General features: G+C 36.3%; 1 protein-coding gene across 1 annotated transcript; it reads right to left on the reverse strand.

Annotated features, from left to right (window-relative positions):
• Positions 1-610: 610 nt before the first annotated feature.
• Positions 611-18,399, reverse strand: LOC117290563 (hepatocyte nuclear factor 1-alpha-like). Its single transcript, XM_033772008.1, has 8 exons — positions 17,957-18,399; positions 9,558-9,757; positions 8,856-9,036; positions 5,339-5,505; positions 3,836-4,062; positions 3,119-3,359; positions 2,356-2,661; positions 611-1,406 (listed from the first exon to the last, which is right to left on the reverse strand). Exons 1-8 carry the CDS (start codon positions 18,397-18,399, stop codon positions 1,093-1,095), a joined length of 2,079 nt encoding a protein of 692 aa, XP_033627899.1. The 3' UTR covers positions 611-1,092.
• Between the last annotated feature and the right edge of the window lie 590 nt (positions 18,400-18,989).

The raw sequence follows: 18,989 nt of genomic DNA on the forward strand, positions 1-18,989 counted from the left end.
TAGGTATGCCAATAGGTATGCCAATAGGTATGCCAATAGGTATGCCAATAGGTATGCCAATAGGTATGCCAATAGGTATGCCAATAGGTATGCCAATAGGTATGCCAATAGGTATGCCAATAGGTATGCCAATAGGTATGCCAATAGGTATGCCAATAGGTATGCCAATAGGTATGCCGATAGGTATGCCGATAGGTATGCCGATAGGTATGCCAATAGGTATGCCAATAGGTATGCCAATAGGTATGCCAATAGGTATGCCAATAGGTATGCCAATAGGTATGCCAATAGGTATGCCGATAGGTATGCCGATAGGTATGCCGATAGGTATGCCAATAGGTATGCCAATAGGTATGCCAATAGGTATGCCAATAGGTATGCCAATAGGTATGCCAATAGGTATGCCAATAGGTATGCCAATAGGTATGCCAATAGGTATGCCAATAGGTATGCCAATAGGTATGCCAATAGGTATGCCAATAGTGATGAGCTGTAAAACTTGCTTCAATTTGCCTGATGATTTATTTCAACATGGGTGAAAATGAAGGCAAACAACAGTAAAATGATGACATTAAAACCTACACAAACCAAATATGAATAAGCCATTAGATTGGAAAAGGATGCCCCTAAAATCAAAATAGTTTACTTAGGATTCAGAAATGACATTGTGCCTCTTTCTTCTCACGTTTTGAGTTTGGACTTTGAGGATGTTTTATGTAAATGATAATAAATTTGGTTTTATTTTCCATTTCACCAATCATCCAAAACACTGTGATTAGAAGTCAAATATTGCTGTCAGTTTCTCGACAAATCATCCCCAAAATGTTCTAAAAGCATCGTTTCTTCTCTAACAAATTTAAGTTGGAAAACCATTTTTTACCAGGCAACTTTCCATCAAGTTAATCTACTTCAGCAATTAATTAACTCGGATATAATTTGTTTGTAGCTACTGTTGCTTTTCAAAGTTGTTTCTTTTGTAGAACTCGGTCACTGCAATCTGTCAAAGCAATGTCAGTAAATAGAATAATTAATCAATATTTCTATGAATGACTCTGTTTAGTGTCAGGAGTCTGACGTACCTTCCAGCTATTGTCAGAGTCTGACGTACCTCCCAGCTACTGTCCGTCCTAACACTACTCCAGCTTTAGAATCTTCAATCTCCTCAGTCGTCGTTCCACTTGGAGCTGAAACTATCGTTATATTCCCCTCTCGCTGCTTGCCCTGAAGGCTCATGGGTAACTCAGCCATATCAGAGATTTTAATTGGGCTAAGGGTGGCAAGGGTTGTCATGGTAACTCCTCCGGAGACGTTGACTGGAATCGTAACTTCTTGATGGATGTGAGGTGATTGGTGTTGATGATGTTGGGTTGGGAAGTTCAGCTGAATCTCCTTGGGTTGGTTCATTACTGCTGTGCAAAATCAAAAAGTTGGATTATATTATGCATCGTTTTTTATAATCATATAATTCAAAATAACTAGTCTTCAAGATGATGTTTACACTTGAGTGAACTTCAGTTAACTCAATTTTAGTACAACGATTGGTTTTGCTTTTGTAATGTGTTCAAACAGCTAACTTGGTAATTGCTGTAAAAGAGGTATCTTAGTCTTGACCATCAGCCTGGGTACAGTGTTTATTACCTTTTTTAACACCAAAAAAGAACAAAATAAAAGGAAATCAACTGAGAAGTTGTCTGCCTGGCTGTTGTTAGTTTGTTTACTTTAATTAGAGCATTTTAACTAACTCTAATACATGTTCTTGGAAATCATTGCATGACTTTTTGTTATGAAACACTGTTTACTGACAATTTTTAAAAACAATTTTGTTTCAAATGATACCAATGGCTTGATTTCATAAAACAAGTAAGACTCATCTTATCACCATAGTGATTTGTAAAGTGACATCAAACTTTGCTTAGCAGTTAGGATTGATACACAGTTAAGATCAATCGTTACTCTTTGTTAAACTGGCCCGTGAATTGTGCACTGTTACTTGTTACTCGTATTGACTGCCATTGATGATGTCAAATTGGAAATGTACACAAATGTATGCACTGCACAGAACTCTCAACCAATGATAGCCTTGTGACGCCATATACAAGAGGTCTATAGGACGAGTCCTATTTTTTTAACATTGACCTCTTGCAAGCTTGCGCACGCGGCGACTGTGCCACGCTCACCATTTTGGTGGTCAATTGGTTTACGTGTAAATGCTGCGTCCCCTAAAATGCGCACTTCACTGAATAGCACACAGAGTAACATTGCCCACCAAAAGGCGCATCCAAGATTATTCTGATGATGATGTCAGGTGAATTGGGTCAATATAAAGAAATTTAATTTGTCCTTAATTGACCACACCTTGAGTGAGTTGCTGCAAGAAACTTGGCTCAATCAGATTCTGTAGTTGCTGTATCTGTGCCATCTGGTGCTGCTGTTGATGTTGATGTTGTTGCTGCTGCTGTTGCTGTTGGTGTTGGTGTTGCTGCCCCTGGGTCTGTTGCTGTTGTTGTTGCAGTTGTTGCTGTTGTTGTTGTTGTGTTCTTCGCTGTGCTGCTTGACGTGATGCAACCGTGTAGTGAGGAGGATGATGGGTAGGTTGACTGGTTGAATTGAGGGTGGTCAGGCGGTTGACGCTAGCAGGACTCTGTGATTGTATCACTGTGGCTGAAAAACAAATGGGATAGAATTTTAGACTTAAAACATTTATGAAACTATGACACATTATTTTATAAGCAACACACCAATATTTTAAATAAAGTACTTGTGAACCTTCAGTTAAGAAAAACTTTATTGAAATTGGTCTCGAACTCTAAAAGGAGAATTACATTTTAATATTCTATAAAGAAAAAGGAAATTCTAAAACTGATTTTTCATTAGCAATGTACCGGGTTGTTTAATCTAAGAAGGAAATTGTCGTAACCTTTCCCTATTGGTAACTAAACTCATATATACTCAAAAGCCTTGCTGTCTAATATACCTAAAGAAACCAAAAGGAAAGATATACCACCTCACCTTGCATTTTTTAGCTTGCTTTCTCATTTTCTATCTAACTTTTGTAGAGTATCAGCTGAAAATCTTACACTAATATTTTCTTAAGACTTTCTGGTAAAGCTAAACCTACCTGTATTGTGTCCCTGTGTCCCTTGTAGCATTTGTACCATTTGTCTAGAATGAGAGTGAACCTGGGGTTGCTGCTGCTGTTGTTGTTGCTGTTGCTGCTGCTGTTGCTGTTGCTGTGTTTGACCCTGCTGCATGGTATACACCATTCCTTGGAGACTGAGTCGAGACCCTGCCTGATGGTAGTTAGAAACTGTCGACAGGGAACTAACGGGAGGGAGTTTAGATGATGGAGACATTGTTACCTGTAGAAAAAAGTGGTTTGGTCAACTTCGTTAAAAGGTAAGTTTAGTTTGATCATTCCTGATGGTAGTGAGAAACTGTCGACAAGGAACTAACAGGAGGGAGTTTAGATGATGGAGACATTGTTACCTGTAGAGAAAGTGGTTTGGTCAACTTCGTTAAAAGGTTAGTTCAGTTCAATTTAAACTTTTGTAGACAAGTGTTTGGGGATCAGGTTGGTTAAGTTGTTTCCTTCTCTGCCTTTCACCTCTGTGGACTCTGGTTCAAATCCCACCTTGGACCAAAGCCTCACATGGGAATTGGGTATTCAGTCCCAACCTGATTGGGGTTTTCCTCCCAAATTTAAAACTGAGCATTCCTTATCGTTTCCTATCCTTCCTATTATTGGCGCTTATTGTGCTGTTTGATGTGCAACAAAATGAAATAAAAAACTGATGGATTGTTTGGTTGTTAATGGATTGTGATAGATTATGCTTACCATGTGTGGCTGGTGGCTGGCAGGGCTTGTCTTCATACCACCCTGCTGCTGTGCCATACTATAAATAGCATGCTGCAGTTGACTTGATTCTAACGGAGACATCGTCGTGATTGGACATCCACCCATAATGCCTGGCTGGCCATTATGTTGGATTACAGTCGGGGTACCAGTCCCTACACTGGTGTTCACCATGGCTATGTCGGGACTACTACTGTCTTCCATGTTTCCTGGGTAGTTAGTAAGTGTAAAGAACAATTGAACAGTCAAGTAGTAAATATGGAAATTCATACAATAATATTCAAGAATTAAGTAAGGAACTTGTACTTAGTTAAATTGAGAAACAGTAGTCAACTTGTGCAATAATAGTCAAAAATCAAGTGAGTAAGTTGTACTTGTAACTCATTCAATAGTTCACAAGAATAAGTAATTTGTATTCAGTTAACTTGTGCAGCAGTAGTCAAGAACTAAGTAAGAAAACTTGTTCCGGGTTTTTTAAAGGCAGTGGACACTATTGGTAATTACTCAAAATAATTATTATCATAAAACCTCTCTTGATTCGAGTAATGGGGAGCTATTAATCGTATAAAACATTGTGAGAAACGGCTCCCTCTGAAGTGACGTAGTTTTCGAGAAAGAATTAATTTTCCACGAATTTGATTTCGAGACCTCAGATTTAGAATTAGAGGTCTCAAAATCAAGCATCTGAAAGCACACAACTTTGTGTGACAAGGATGTTTTTTCTTTCATTATTATATCAATATAAACCACAAGGGAAACTGACTGGATAAATTTTGAAATGATTTTTGGGGTCGAACAAAGAATTGACTAGAGTGGGATTCGAACCAACGACCTCCGGATTAACGTGCCGGCGCTCTTTCATTATTATCTCGCAACTTCGACGACCGATTGAGCTCAAATTTTCACAGGTTTGTTATTTTATGCATATGTTAAGATACACCAAGTGTCAAGACTAGTCTTTAACAATAACCAATAGTGTCCAGTGCCTTTAAAGACCAATGCTCTCAGAACGAAAATAACATGAATGAAGCAAAGTGAAATTTGAAGTTGTGAAAATGATTTTGTGGCCAGCTGATGTTTTTTTATGGAAAAGACATCCTTTGTCATTCATTATTCCTTTTTTAGTGCTCTTTAAATTGGTACATTTCCTGGGAGTTAAAAAAATAACAAAAGTTCACAGTTTGTTTTTCTAATTGCTCTTTATTGTTCAAATGCCTGATTGTAAACATATAAGTTTGAGTGATTGTAATACCCAAAGATATAATATTATGAAGCATCTTCAGTTATTGTCAAACAAGAATGACAATCAGAAACGACAATCTTGATGTTTTTTTTCTTGTATTTATGCATCTTGGTTAGTTAAAAAAGTGACTGCCAGATTGATATAGATATAATCAAACCCAAATAACTAATATATCACACATTGCAGGTGTATCAAAATGTTTAAGAGTTTAAAAGAAAATGTCTAATGAATTGTTTTCTTACCTTGGATATTGTACTGAATTCCTTGAGCATCTAACGCTAATTTGTTCTTGAACGCCTCTTCTTTCCTTCTGTTAGCAAACCAGTTATAAACCCTGACTTCTGTTACCAAGTTTGTTCCTAAACCACTAACTTGGGTTGGTAAAGCCCCTCTCTGCATACACTCCGCTCTGAAACAAAATAAAACCAAGTTATAAACCCTGACTTCTGTTACCAAGTTTGTTCCTAAACCACTAACTTGGGTTGGTAAAGCCCCTCTCTGCATACACTCCGCTCTGAAACAAAATAAAACCAAGTTATAAACCCTGACTTCTGTTACCAAGTTTGTTCCTAAACCACTAACTTGGGTTGGTCAAGCCCCTCTCTGCATACACTCCGCTCTGAAACAAAATAAAACCAAGTTATAAACCCTGACTTCTGTTACCAAGTTTGTTCCTAAACCACTAACTTGGGTTGGTCAAGCCCCTCTCTGCATACACTCCGCTCTGGAAAAAAAAACCAAGTTATAAACCCTGACTTTTGTTACCAAGTTTTTTCCTAAACCTTAAACTTGGGTCAAAGTCTATCCAAAAGTAACAACGTTTTTACTGTTGCTATTGTGATAATCAAGCTTTTTTAAGACCTGTAAAATAACGACTCCATTATAATTGCTTCTTGTTTGGGGCATGAGGCATTGATCAATGTGCTTTTTTTTCAATGAATAGGACAGCAGTAAATTTGAGTTGTTGATATTTCTTTGTAGTTGTTTTTCTTTATACTTTGACTTTTGTGTTATGTGGGAGCATGGAGCTATACAAAGCATGGGGAGGTTAGTGGTTGGGATGGGACCACTGATCGACTGGATTCAGGGTTCAAACACCTGAAGCAGACAAACCACACATTAATGTCCATGTTCCTTCTCAATCATGTCTGTTTGAGGTTGAGACAGCTAACATTTGTACTGAGTACCCTTGTACCATTATTAACCTTCTTGTTATTGCCTTGCTAAGCCATAAAACAAATCTCTTACTCAGAGAGTTTGCAAATGGATTAACCTCACTCTTTACACAACACTAAAAACTAGCAACAATCCCCTACCCATTATATGTATGTTTTTATCACTAATTAAACACAGGAACCATAGCCTTGTAGCTTACTTGTTCTATCAACAACTCTTTGCTTTTACATGTCTGTACCTCTGACAATGAAGGAAGATTTCCTACCTCCATGGTCAGACCATGGAGCAATTATGATGGTCTGACCATGCTCTGACCATTACAGAAGGAACTACCTCAATGCTTCTTTGTTTCCTTCAGGTCGTTGAAGTAGATGCACATTATATTCCCATGTTTTTTACTGCTTTTGCAAAGTTAATAGGAGTCATAAAGAGGCCAGATTTTACACAATTTTTCTCAAAACTAACAGTTTGTTATGGCATCTTTTTGCTTGTTTTTCTTTTTCAAAGTAATAACTTCAAACCAGGATGACATCCCAATCATAAAAACTAAGACTGTGTATGTAGCAATTCTCTGTGGCTGTGAATGTAGCATTTTTTGCTATAAGTGGCAATGATGGAATCTTCAGCCATTGCCACTGAAACATAGAGCATTATAGAGCAAGGACTGGTATACCAGACTGAAACACCATGTCTACCTGATCTATTGACTTAAGGGGGTGATTGGGAGTGTTGGATTGAGGCACACATTCAAGATCAAAGGGAAGGATAACAGGATTAGCTTAAGTGGTTTCAAGAAACAATTTTTTAGCCAAACATGGAGTAAATATTAGTATAAGCATGGAGGAATAAATTTATTCCTCAATGGTATAAGTACAAGTTTTCTGACACACATCATTCGCTTTGGGGAAAAGTACATGTGAAGAAAACATACTATCCAGTTAAGACTGCAAAGCTGGTGCATATTGGAAAATAAGGAAACAATTTGACTGAAGACTACATTTTTCTATGAAATCGAATCTTCTCTTTAAATTATATTTATGCACAATTCTTTAAAACTAAATACCCAAAGCAATTTGTTCATAAATACAATTTCTCTTTGCATGAAGTGCCTAGGTTTGGTACGAGACAATACATTTGATCTTTCTCATTTCATACCAATATTCTGGTTTTAGGGGATACATTTTTTTATAGTATAAAGAAGCTTCCGAAGTCTGTATTTCCATCATGAAAAGTTCCATATTCAACTTGCTCTTGATATTTTATTGGGGAAGGGGAACAAGGGGTAAAAGGAAAAAGCTTTTATAGAATTATTTTGTCCGAGCAGATTATGACATCATACACAATCAGATGGAATTGGAAAGGTTGAAGTATGAGCTAATTGATCAATTCCTAATGACTCGTAATATCTCTTTACATTACAGTTTGTTTTATTGTAATAAGACATGAGGTCAGGAAATTCACAAATTTTAATTTGGTGCTTACTAAACAATATTTAACATTGTGTTTTTCTTGATAATGATGTAAGCCAATTGCCATCCAATTTTTACCAAACATGTGATATATGTAATGCCCATTTTAAAGCCAGTGAGCTTCAAAATAAGTCAATATTCGTTAATTCAGTATTGAATTCAGTCTTTTTTAACATTGTACTTGGTTTTATAAAAAATTTCCATTGGTGATGTTTTGCATTTGAGGCCTACATCAATGTAAGCATGGAGGTTCTACCTCAACACTGTAAGATAATGTTAAAAAATACAATTAGTTTGTACTTGTCATTCCCACCTGTTAAACTACAAGTCATATTTTTACTCTGGAGGTTCCGTTTGGAACACATGTTCAGAAGCCAACCGATGCCAAAAATGCAGTAAAAACTCAAGCTTTGTTAGCTTTGTGCTCAGAGGAAATGAGTCGATAGTACAGGTCAAAGTCCAACCATGTTTATTTATTCATATAAATTATTGCTAATGAGAGGAAATTTTAGTTTCTTGCTTTTTATTTTTAAAGCATTATTTAGCAAAAACAGTTGGTTTGTTTTTGCCTCGTAAATTTTCCCAGTTTTTGTTTTATTCAAAGAATTTCATGTTGAAATATTGTTACGTGTTTCAATTGTATGGGAGTTTATAAATAATCTTTTTTAATATTTCTCAACAATGTTATTTATAGATCATCCTTACACGGTGTTAATGCAAACCATACTGTATCATATTTCCAGCATGCAAAGTATTTTTTAAATCCTACTCAAATATGTCGTTGATAAATACCATGAGGGGCTACATTTTAACCCCTTATAACATCAAAGAATTGTTATCAAGAATTGGGATAAATGATTTCTTGATTGCTGCTTTCTGTGTAAGGACATGAGGTTTGACATCAGGGCCTAATTTCATAAAGCTGTTGAGCATACTTAGCAAATTTCTTGGCTAAGCATGAAATGACCGGGTTGCCAGCCTAGGCAACTGTATGGTGAACCTGGCTGGTAACCTATTTTTGCTAAGCAAACATTTTTTGTGCTTACAGGCTTCATGAAATTGGGCCCAGGGTAAAGTTTTAGTTTGCCAGTTTTTGTTAACTTTCTTTACTTACGCATTGCACTGAATAACCAGATTTTCTCTGTCTTCTTTACTAGGGTTTCGATTCTGTTGATACGCATCATATAAGATCCTTTGAGATGCTGGTCCCCACTTGAAGCGATTTCGTCTCATCTTTTTGTTCCTGGACTCCCCTCTGTCATCCCCCATCGACGCCTTCTCTGGATTGGTAAACTCTACAGGAATAAAAAAATAATGGTTAGTTGAAAAATGAACATGAACTGCAGACCAGGAAGCAATAGAAATGCTTGAGCACATTAATTTGTTAGAAGCATATTCTAATTTCTATGTATACAAAGAAGAAAAGCAAAGTTCTTGTTTTTAGGAAGTATGAGTTTGGCCAAAAAAGTATACTTGCAATGGTACATTCTACTTGCGTTAGCACTAATGGGCTTTTATACATTTCTCTTTAAGTGTGTCTGGTCTTAAACCAAAACAAGATCAAGACTAACAGCAGCAAAAACTGATTTAAAAACCTCATGGCACCAGTCTAAGACCAAACACAAATACAGACAAGCCCTGATACCTTGATTTGCAACTCCAACCAGACTTAACATGTGAATCTTTTAATTCCAGCAATCCAAGACTGAAACCATGGTTTAAGGTGTTAAGCATCTGCAAGAAACCAGGCCTTGTCTTGAGACTTCAATACTAATCTTAAGACCCAAGCCGCTACCTCTTTAATGATCCAACTTACGTTGTAATATTTCTTGTTGTTTCTTCTCATACCATCCATATAGCATAGCTCGTTTCACTCCTTTCATGGGCGTGCCCTTATTAAGATGTTGAGAGAGATGGCTTTGGTTTAAACCTGTCGCATCTACAACTTCTCTCTGAGGGATGTTATGTTGCTGCATGTATTGTTTGATCATCTTTGCAACCTGCCAGGAGTCCGTCCTACAATGATAAATAATATCATCTCGGTAAGTCAATCTTTGCAATTTACTACTTCTTGATTAAAACTTATTTACATCGTATCAGCTCCAAGAAGCAAATAAGACATTAAGATTTCTATTAATGTCCCGAGTCTTTAGACTTGACAGTTTCTTCAATCTTAAAGAAGAGCCGTGACGGTGCATTAAAGTAATAAATTAATAAATAAGTATTTGTACTGGGCATAATACTATTTAAAGGCAGTGGACACTATTGATAATTATTCAAAATAATTGTGAGTCATGTGGCAATCTGACTGGGTTTATTTCTGTGTTATTTCTGTTTGTTTGAATGTTATCAGTATAAGTGTCACACAGAGATATCACCGTGTACACTACCATTCACATTGCCATGGCATAGGTGTACAAAACATCAATTAGGGTGTCCTTAATTAATCTATGCAGGTCACATTCAAATATACCACAGTGCAGACTGTGCGATTACAAACAATTAATAAATCAAGCGCTTCTAAATTCACTTAGTTTTCAGTTTGTGCTGAGAAACATTTCTGTCAAAAAATGGGTTTTTCTTTGGAGAAATGTCATTTGAAATTAGTCTTCTCTCCAAGCTAACAGAATTTAGCTGTTAGCGTAATTTTTCAAATAACTTGCAGTAGGTAAATAGGTGAACATTACACTCCTAAAACATGAACACCCTTTTCTAGTAATTTTAAACAAGTTACATTTTTAATTGAAATTAAACCTACTCAAAGTATTTTGTTGGTTAAAAAACACATTTAAAAATTCCCTTTTGGTGCTCTATGTAATAGTGTTGTTAGCAGGGAACATGTATCTTTGTTGTCACTCTTTAACAAAGGTTTTTGGTTGAAAACTTAACTTGAACTCGGGTTAAACTTTAAAGTACGTTTCAATAATAATACTAAGGCCCGTGTATAATCATTTAGACAATGAATTATTAAACATATTTCCATGTTTTCCTTCAATTAAATTCCTTATGAATAGAATGACTCTAATAAACACAATGTTACCCCATAAATATAGAACCTCATAAAAATGTGCTTCTGTGTGCCCTGTTTAATGGGCCCTAGATACAACAAAGGATGAAATAAGGAGGGGAAAAACCCAGTCAAAACTCAGCAAAGGGACAAAATAAATGTGGGAAAAATTAGAGCTCAAATTTTCATCAAAACTATGACCCTTGGACATGCAAACAAGCCTACATTGTGTGCCGTGTATGCACACACAAACTCCTAATATCTACTGGCGCCACGATGGTCATGCCAAATTAACATCTTCTCTATTTTCCCTCTTCAGTCATTACAATTTCTCTTCCCTAGGTCCAGTAAGAAAAAAAGGCAGGAAAAAACCTAAAGACAAAACCAGTGCGCAATCTACCATAGCTCTACTTCTTTTTCGGTCACAGTACTTTTTCCCCCGATGGGTTTTTGTTGATTCACATCTGGATTGCTTTTTTAGCGTTAATCATCAACTTTTTTGAACAGAAGATGACGGTATGTTTTTTTCTTTTTGTCTGTTTTTTCTACAGGAGTGAAAGATAGTTGGAAGTACAGCTACACCCTGGCTGAATAAACTTGTGTAAGTCCTGTTCGTATTAGGACCCTTCTTGACCGGAAAGGTACTGTGAAACAATTAATGGCTTAACCTTGTGAACTGAGATGCTTAGCAAGTAAATTATATGCTAAGCACAGAAAAGTTTGAGCAGGTTACCATGCCACTGAAATGTCATGTGGTTTATTTCTTTGTAAATGGTAACTTTTTACTACCAAATCAATTTGGAAATGCTGTATAACTTTTGCCTTCAAAATTAATTTGATATAAATGGTTGGCTAAACCATTCCTTAAACTTCAGGAACAGTTTATAACTTTCTTTGATGGTTACAAACTTGATTATTCTTTGACTATTAAAGTTAATACAACAATGATGTTACAAGTGTGAGTTAATTCCCTAAGTTGAATATTGTAAACCAGGTTTTTGATAGCGCCATTTGTTTCATATGTGGCGACTCTGTGAAGAGCTAAGTGATCTATTACAATGACTGTATCCCCTATAGTCTAATCAGATACAGGAATATATAGAAGACAATTCTGTAGCCAACTGAAGTAGTAATTCCAATTGCTCTGACTTCTAGATGTGTATTCCGGGTTGGGGAAGGATGGGGCACAAGCATGCAACTGAAGAATAACACAAGCCTTGTTCCTAATCCTGACTGACTGACTGATATCCCACAATATAAATGCTGTTTCGTTATTGATGGTCTTTGGTGTGACTCCAAAAACCACAATACCATCTTTGCCATGTATGGTGTCCCTTACCACAAAAGTATTGGGCATTTATTTTTGAAGATGTCACAAAGAAAACAACAATGAGACTCTGATATGGTGTTAAAATTTAAAATAATTATTAGGCTGGTTATTATTTGCATTATAACAAAAACAGTTGAGTATAAAAAACATGCAATAAAAAAAATTACAACAATCTACCATATTAAAAGAAGCCCCCCAAAACAAACTGATACACATTTTAACGTATCACCAAACAAAAATAAGCCCAACCACCCTCAACATCACTCCCAAAATCACCACCAATATCACTCCCAAAATCACCACCAACATCACTCCCAAAATCACCACCAACATCACTGCCAAAATCACCACCAACATCACTCCCAAAATCACCACCAACATCACTCCCAAAATCACCACCAACATCACTCCCAAAATCACCACCAACATCACTCCCAAAATCACCACCAACATCACTGCCAAAATCACCACCAACATCACTCCCAAAATCACCACCAACATCACTCCCAAAATCACCACCAACATCACTCCCAAAATCACCAACATCACTCCCAAAATCACCACCAACATCACTCCCATAATCACCACCAACATCACTCCCATAATCACCACCAACAACCCAAAGATTCTTCTTCAGTACATTGATTGAAATATCAAGTAAAAGAACCCGTCTTTCTTAGATCAGAACTAACAAATAACAATAAAGTTAACACTTCTTTCACATGTGACATTACTGAGGACTTATACAAGTTGAATATGGAACCAAACCATGTGGTATTTGCTCATTTTCTAGTTTGTGTGCACAATGATCTGTGTTTAGACAGGGAGTAGTGCATGCATTGGGCGGCATTACTTGTAATGATGGTGACACAGGTATGGCAGCATGTACCATTTACTTAGAGGGTAGTAATTAGTAATGGGGAGTGTTCAATCCTTTTTAAAGAAGTTACAACTTTTTGGAATGCTAATTCTATTACTTAGTTCTTAGCAGGATTAATTTTATGATTTTATGAACTTTTCATATGATATAGATCTTATCAATCATCTCGTAATTAAGACGAATTAAGATGAAGGAAATTTGGTAAACAAATTCAAGAATTTTAATATAAATTCTGAAAAGCTTACAGTGTTTAAGGGCGGTATACGTGTTCTAATACTTTATGTTCAAAATGCTATCATTTTGAAGTACATCTATCTTGTGTCGTCTGCCATGAAAGAATACCAAATCTATAATAGATGCAGGCTAATGAATCCAACTGGTGTCTTAAGAATATGAACCTTTGTGATAGGGGAACCCTTGCCTTAACTTCCGGTGTTCGTTCTTCTCAATAAATATACCATTCTTATATCTCAAAGTTAGTAACTGCTCCAGAGGTTAATCCTTTATGGTTTATTATTTAATAGGAAAAAATCCCCTCACAAATAAAACATTTAAGTTAATAGTTTTTAATCATTGTCACATTAAACAGCATTCAAGTTTTAATAAGTGAGTGATTGTAATCACTTGGCGTTGATGTATAACTGGGAGCTTTTCAAGTACAGATGTAAACAGATTGCTTTCAATTAAATGTGAACATCGTGGCCGAATTTTTTTGCTACCAGTCTTTGGCAACCAGGGAAGGACCAGCCTGTTTTGTGTTACTCAGGTTTGCTCATTTTTATAGTTTAAAAAAAATTCTTCTGAAGCTAACAACGTTTTTTTTATAATAACATTTTTAAAATTGCAGCTGAGTATTTAGGTGGAATATAATTTATTTTATCTTGTTTCATTTCTGTAATTTTAAACAAACTAAAGTCGTTGTTTTTATTGAACATTTTTATTAAAAAATTCTTAATTTGTTCGATTGGTACCAGCAAACTATTTTCATATTTTATTTGAGTTTATTGATTTGACTGGTTACTCCTTAAGATATGTTCAAATATTATTCGGCCGACGGGGCCGTATTAACACCCAGTTCAAAGGTAATCTTTTATTCTTTAGAATTATTTCTGAAGAAGTTTTATCTAAGAAAGCTATAGCATCAAAATGCAGAAAAGGAATACAAACTGATCGAAACCGAATGAACGAACTCTCCCTGATTCGACAGAAAGTTCCCCATAAATAAACCCATCTTTCCATACATGAACAAATTTGAAAATGTCCCTTTTAATGGAACCTTGTTCCCTATTATGTTGAATGTAATTCTAAATATCTCCCCGAGTGGTACAAAATCTCCGTGATTGCAACGTGCAGATGTTGGCTCTATGGACGTGATAAAGCTCTATAAAATAAATTCGTCATTTTCAATAAGACTTTGAAAGGACCGATGTTTATTCAAATCTTTTTACAAGTTAGTACAGGGTGTGTCTATTGAAAACAAAATAATGGAAATGCAATTACTTCATACAAATCAGAACGTGCTTCTCAATCGAGAAGAGTTGACCAAAACGAGAGACAAAGAGACTACATAAAACAATGCCTACTTTAAGCTTTCAAATTTGTCTTGATTTCTTTCTCGTATATTGTTGTCAATCGGGACATTTCATCCTGCCTTTATTGTGCATTTTGTTTATACCTCATCGTTAGATAAATGAACTTGACTCAACATGTCGACCTTCTTGTTGTAAAGAATTGTCTGATATCGCTTTAGTGCCGTTAAGTATTTTGGATTCGTTTGCAAAGCAATCTAAAACAGTGCATTTTACCAGCAATGTTTGCCTTCTGTTTTAGTGTTGTGTAAATACAACACAACCTTGCATCGTGAAACAGCATTGCACTTTATAATTAAAAATAAACCATTCCATCTTCTGCAATTGAAGTAACGGCAACTTGGAGCTCCAATACGAACAATTCGTTTGTGATGGTATCAATAATGATAGTGCCCGCCATCATGGCAACATCGCTGGGCGGCCGTGCCGTTCGGGACCAATTTCAACCCCGTAAGAATCTTACCTTCGCACTGAGTGGGGTGTTCCAGTTTACACAGCGAGCTAGGCTTCAAACACGCAGTCTGTCCCCCGAACGGCCTGCCAGGGCAAAGTCCATCTTTCCTCGCTAAAAACACGATGGATCTAATTTCTAAGGGTACGACAATCGCAAAATGGCCGGCAAAATAGATGAATATTTTTCCACTGGCACAACCCGAGTCGTCTTCATCGTCAAACGATACGGGTTCGTGTGCACTATTTCCAGGCGCCATGTTGTTGAAGTAAAAGGGAACTATGAGAGTAGTGTGTCTATACGTGTTGCCTCGATGGTGGATGAAACGTATTTAAACCTTGATCTCCTCCACTCCCGAGACTAGATAGGGTCTAACTAGACCCTAAAGATAAAGTTATAAAGTTTGGCAAATCATCTACCCGACTCCTCTAGCCCAGTCAGCAATTAAGCCATAATTCCGAGTTGATCATTTATTCCTGACCGGCCTAAGCCTAGTTAGGAAGTAACTAGAGTTTCCCTGGGCCTGGAAAACTTCTTTCCAATCACAAGTCGAGATTACATCAGTAAAAGATAGAAGGTTTTACGGCGGCGGATTTGGAAACAAACTTGCTGTCAGACAACAACAAATGCGGGAATCTATCCGTATCTCAAATCTTTTACAATAAAGCAATTTTAACAAATTAAAAAAGAAATCCGTAATTGATCCAGAGATTATTTATTTGTTGTATAATTGCACTTGTTTCACATATCATTAAGTAGCCTAATTAGTGTTTTGGTGTTTTCATATTTTTTAAACCAAGTTTTTCCCCTTTTTCCCGTTTCTCCGTTTACATTTTATTAATTTTTCAGTAAACCGCACGTGTAATGTCGAATTTCGGCATATTTTCATCATAAACCATTTGTTTTAAACAACTGAATATCTGCTTGTTTTTATGTCGATATTTTAAGGTACTTCTCATTAAGAATGTTATTTTTGAGAAGAAACACAAGTCACAAGTTAAGTTACTTGTTGACTTGGAATCAGCGAACAGTAATCGGCTGGACACACCCTACAATCCAATTCTAGGGTCGGAAACAATACAACCTCGCTGTTTAGAATTCCCTCAGTTTTCTTTTGCTCAATACAATTTGTGGGTGAAAATTTCCAGTTTGCCTTAAACTTGACTTATTAATCAGATTTTAATATGAGGTGTAGCCTACACATTAGAGGGCTTTATACATGCAACAAGAAACAAACATGAATTTTTTATCGAACCCTTTTTTTTTATAGAATGACGCGGCACGTTTCTGTTTTAGAAACAACCGGTACCGATACACACAGCATCGTACAGAGTAATGTACAAGCTTGTAATTGCAAAACATCTATAGTTTAATTGGTTCATTGACAACCGGTACCGATACACAAAGCATCGTACAGAGTAAATGTACAAGCTTGTAATTGCAAAACGGTCTATAGTTTAATTGGTTCATTGACAATCATATTTTCTTAACAGCAAAGTAGCATTCCATATTGAACTTTTCGTTTTACCCGGAGGTTTGGGTTGATTTCAAGCAACCCGCCTGGCGAGCAATTTACATCATACCACACCCATCTTAATTATATTGTTCAATACATTACCACCTTTTATTTACAGCTTTTTAAATTAATATTTTGCCCTATAAGTAACTGCCGACCGAGAAAAGCTTTGTATGTATTCGTTGATGCAGATTGTGAAACTTGTTTTCTTCTTCAACAAATATATCACGACATAAAAGAGCACAGGCTGCGTTCTATTTTGTTTCATCTTTATCGTTTTATATTATCATGTTTCACGCCCAAAACAATAGTCTAAATAAAATTTGATTTGAAATACCCAACCAATAAACATTACCATTAGCTGTTGAATAAGAAATCAATTGTTTTCTACTTTAGAACTTTGGTGGAACAATCTAAGACCAACACAAAATAATGGTCCATCTTCACTTCAATTAACGGCATTTTGAGATGAGTAAATTCCTCCATGGTTGAAGTAAATCAGTAATCATAAGAATCATCTGTTTATAAAATAAAATAAAAAAGTATCAATCCCGGTAAAAAACACTTTTCAGCCAACAATTATTTTCACACAGGCTTTTACCTAGATGATAATTATAGACACTGGCCGTTAGCTTGATAGAATGATTTGCAGTTCAGAATGGAAATGGAACAAACTTTCGCCTCAGCCTTATTCTGAGAGAGTGTTACATTATACCTTTTCCTTTTAGACCCGCAAACATACATACGACGATCAAACTTCATAACAACTATTTGAAACCCGTTATTTTGTTACCACGGTTGTTTTAGTTACGTAATCAAGGTATAACAAAATTGCTGTTAAGTTAACCAAGCGTAAATCAATCTATTTGTAAACTTAACCACCAATTAATATTTATGCAGGTTTTCAAACAAATTGTTTACAAATAAAATTACCACATTCAATATGCTATAAAGATGAACAAAGATTTATTTTTTATTTTTTAAGAAAAACATTTGTTTTGATGGTTGGAATGATGGTTGCTATACATTATTATAAATTAAATGTGCAGTTTTGCTTTCTACATGTTTTTGTCTTCGGTCCTGTGGTTTAGATTTATTTTTTTAAGTTTTGCTCTTCTATTAATCAGGTTTATATTCCGGTTCTATTCTTTAGCGAATTCTCGATCAACAAGTAAATGTTTGTAATTTTCTACTTCAGAGTAGTCAACATTATTCAGGTTTTAAAACGAAAAATATAGGCTAAATACTGAAACACAAATTAATTGAAGGTTTCTGTTTTGTGAATTATTGATTCAAATTCTTCTAAAACAAAATGTTTTACCTTGGGATGGGGTCTGATTTAGGGAGAGGAAACATGTTTTCTATTGATATACAACTAGATCAAATTTTACGAAGAACAAAATATTGTATTATTTGTAGTTTCAATGTAAATATTATTTTACCTTAGCAGTTCATCTTTGAGAGACATTGGTCTGTTTGGATCCACGGGCGTATTATATTCATGCTCTCCTTCGTCATATTCATCGCCGCTCATCGCTCCGTTCTCCCCGCCGTCTCCTCCGTCATCCTCACTCAGATCATCCACGCTTCCGTCATCTCCATCGTCGCTTCTCTTTGCACGCTTACAGCATCCTCCATCCTCCGGTAACGGTGGATGATGATGCACGGGGGGAAGATCACTCATATCAAGCGTGTTTTTCTCGGTGGCTTCCCCGTTGTTTGGACGCGATCCACCGTCGCGGTATCTCGCTGCGTCCCCGTTGTTCCGGACTTCTCCGTGAGAAAAAGCCATGGAGATTTCTCGCATGAGGTCCATCTTCTCAATCCCGGACTGCACTAGGGCTAGTATTAACTGCCGCTGGAGTTCTGTTACCTTACCAGACATTTCAGTTCCTTTTAAAAAACACTTCAGGAGATGTATTTTCGTTTGGCCGTTGTTTTTAAAACCCGCATAACATCGTCAAGTTGACTACATCGTTGTAGAGAAGGGAGCGTGTTTTCAAGCGGGACTTACCGTCAAATTCTTTGTAGTTGCCCGCCGAATGACGGTTCGTTTACACCTGAACCGAGCACCGATCTCCACGGATAAATACAGGTTGTACTTTATGCACACACAAACTGTGTATACATACATTTTCTCGATGTTTGCTTTCTTCGTTTTTTTTTTATTTTGAGACGAGGTCATTGCTGAAAGTCCAATCTATGAACTCACTTTGAACACACCTACTGATGAATAATTCATGAGTTAATTTGCGTGTATCTGATAACTGATGAGATAACACTGTTAATCAGTGGTAGTTTAGCTGCTTAAACCGTATTAATTATTAAGAGGATTTAAGTGTAATCTTTGATTAATAATTTGTAAAAATTATCTGTAATTTCAAAATTAACCATCAGGAAAAGACACCCCTCCAGTCATTGAAATGGAGCGGCCTGGTCTGTATCGACTTATCACACTAAGTGTAGTTCCTAATT

This window comes from Asterias rubens, chromosome 5 (genome assembly GCF_902459465.1).
Source record: "Asterias rubens chromosome 5, eAstRub1.3, whole genome shotgun sequence".
In the NCBI taxonomy this organism is placed as follows: Eukaryota; Metazoa; Echinodermata; class Asteroidea; order Forcipulatida; family Asteriidae; genus Asterias; species Asterias rubens.

What these genes read in the sequence shown, in the direction of transcription:
- LOC117290563 (XM_033772008.1), bottom strand. Translation starts at nt 18,399, where the DNA reads ATGTCTGGTAAGGTAACAGAACTCCAGCGGCAGTTAATACTAGCCCTA. An exon ending in ACAACAAGAAATATTACAAC is followed by an intron (nt 9,037 to 9,557) that starts GTAAGTTGGATC and finishes TTATTCCTGTAG; the next exon opens with AGTTTACCAATCCAGAGAAG. An exon ending in AATTCAGTACAATATCCAAG is followed by an intron (nt 4,063 to 5,338) that starts GTAAGAAAACAA and finishes CTAACTACCCAG; the next exon opens with GAAACATGGAAGACAGTAGT.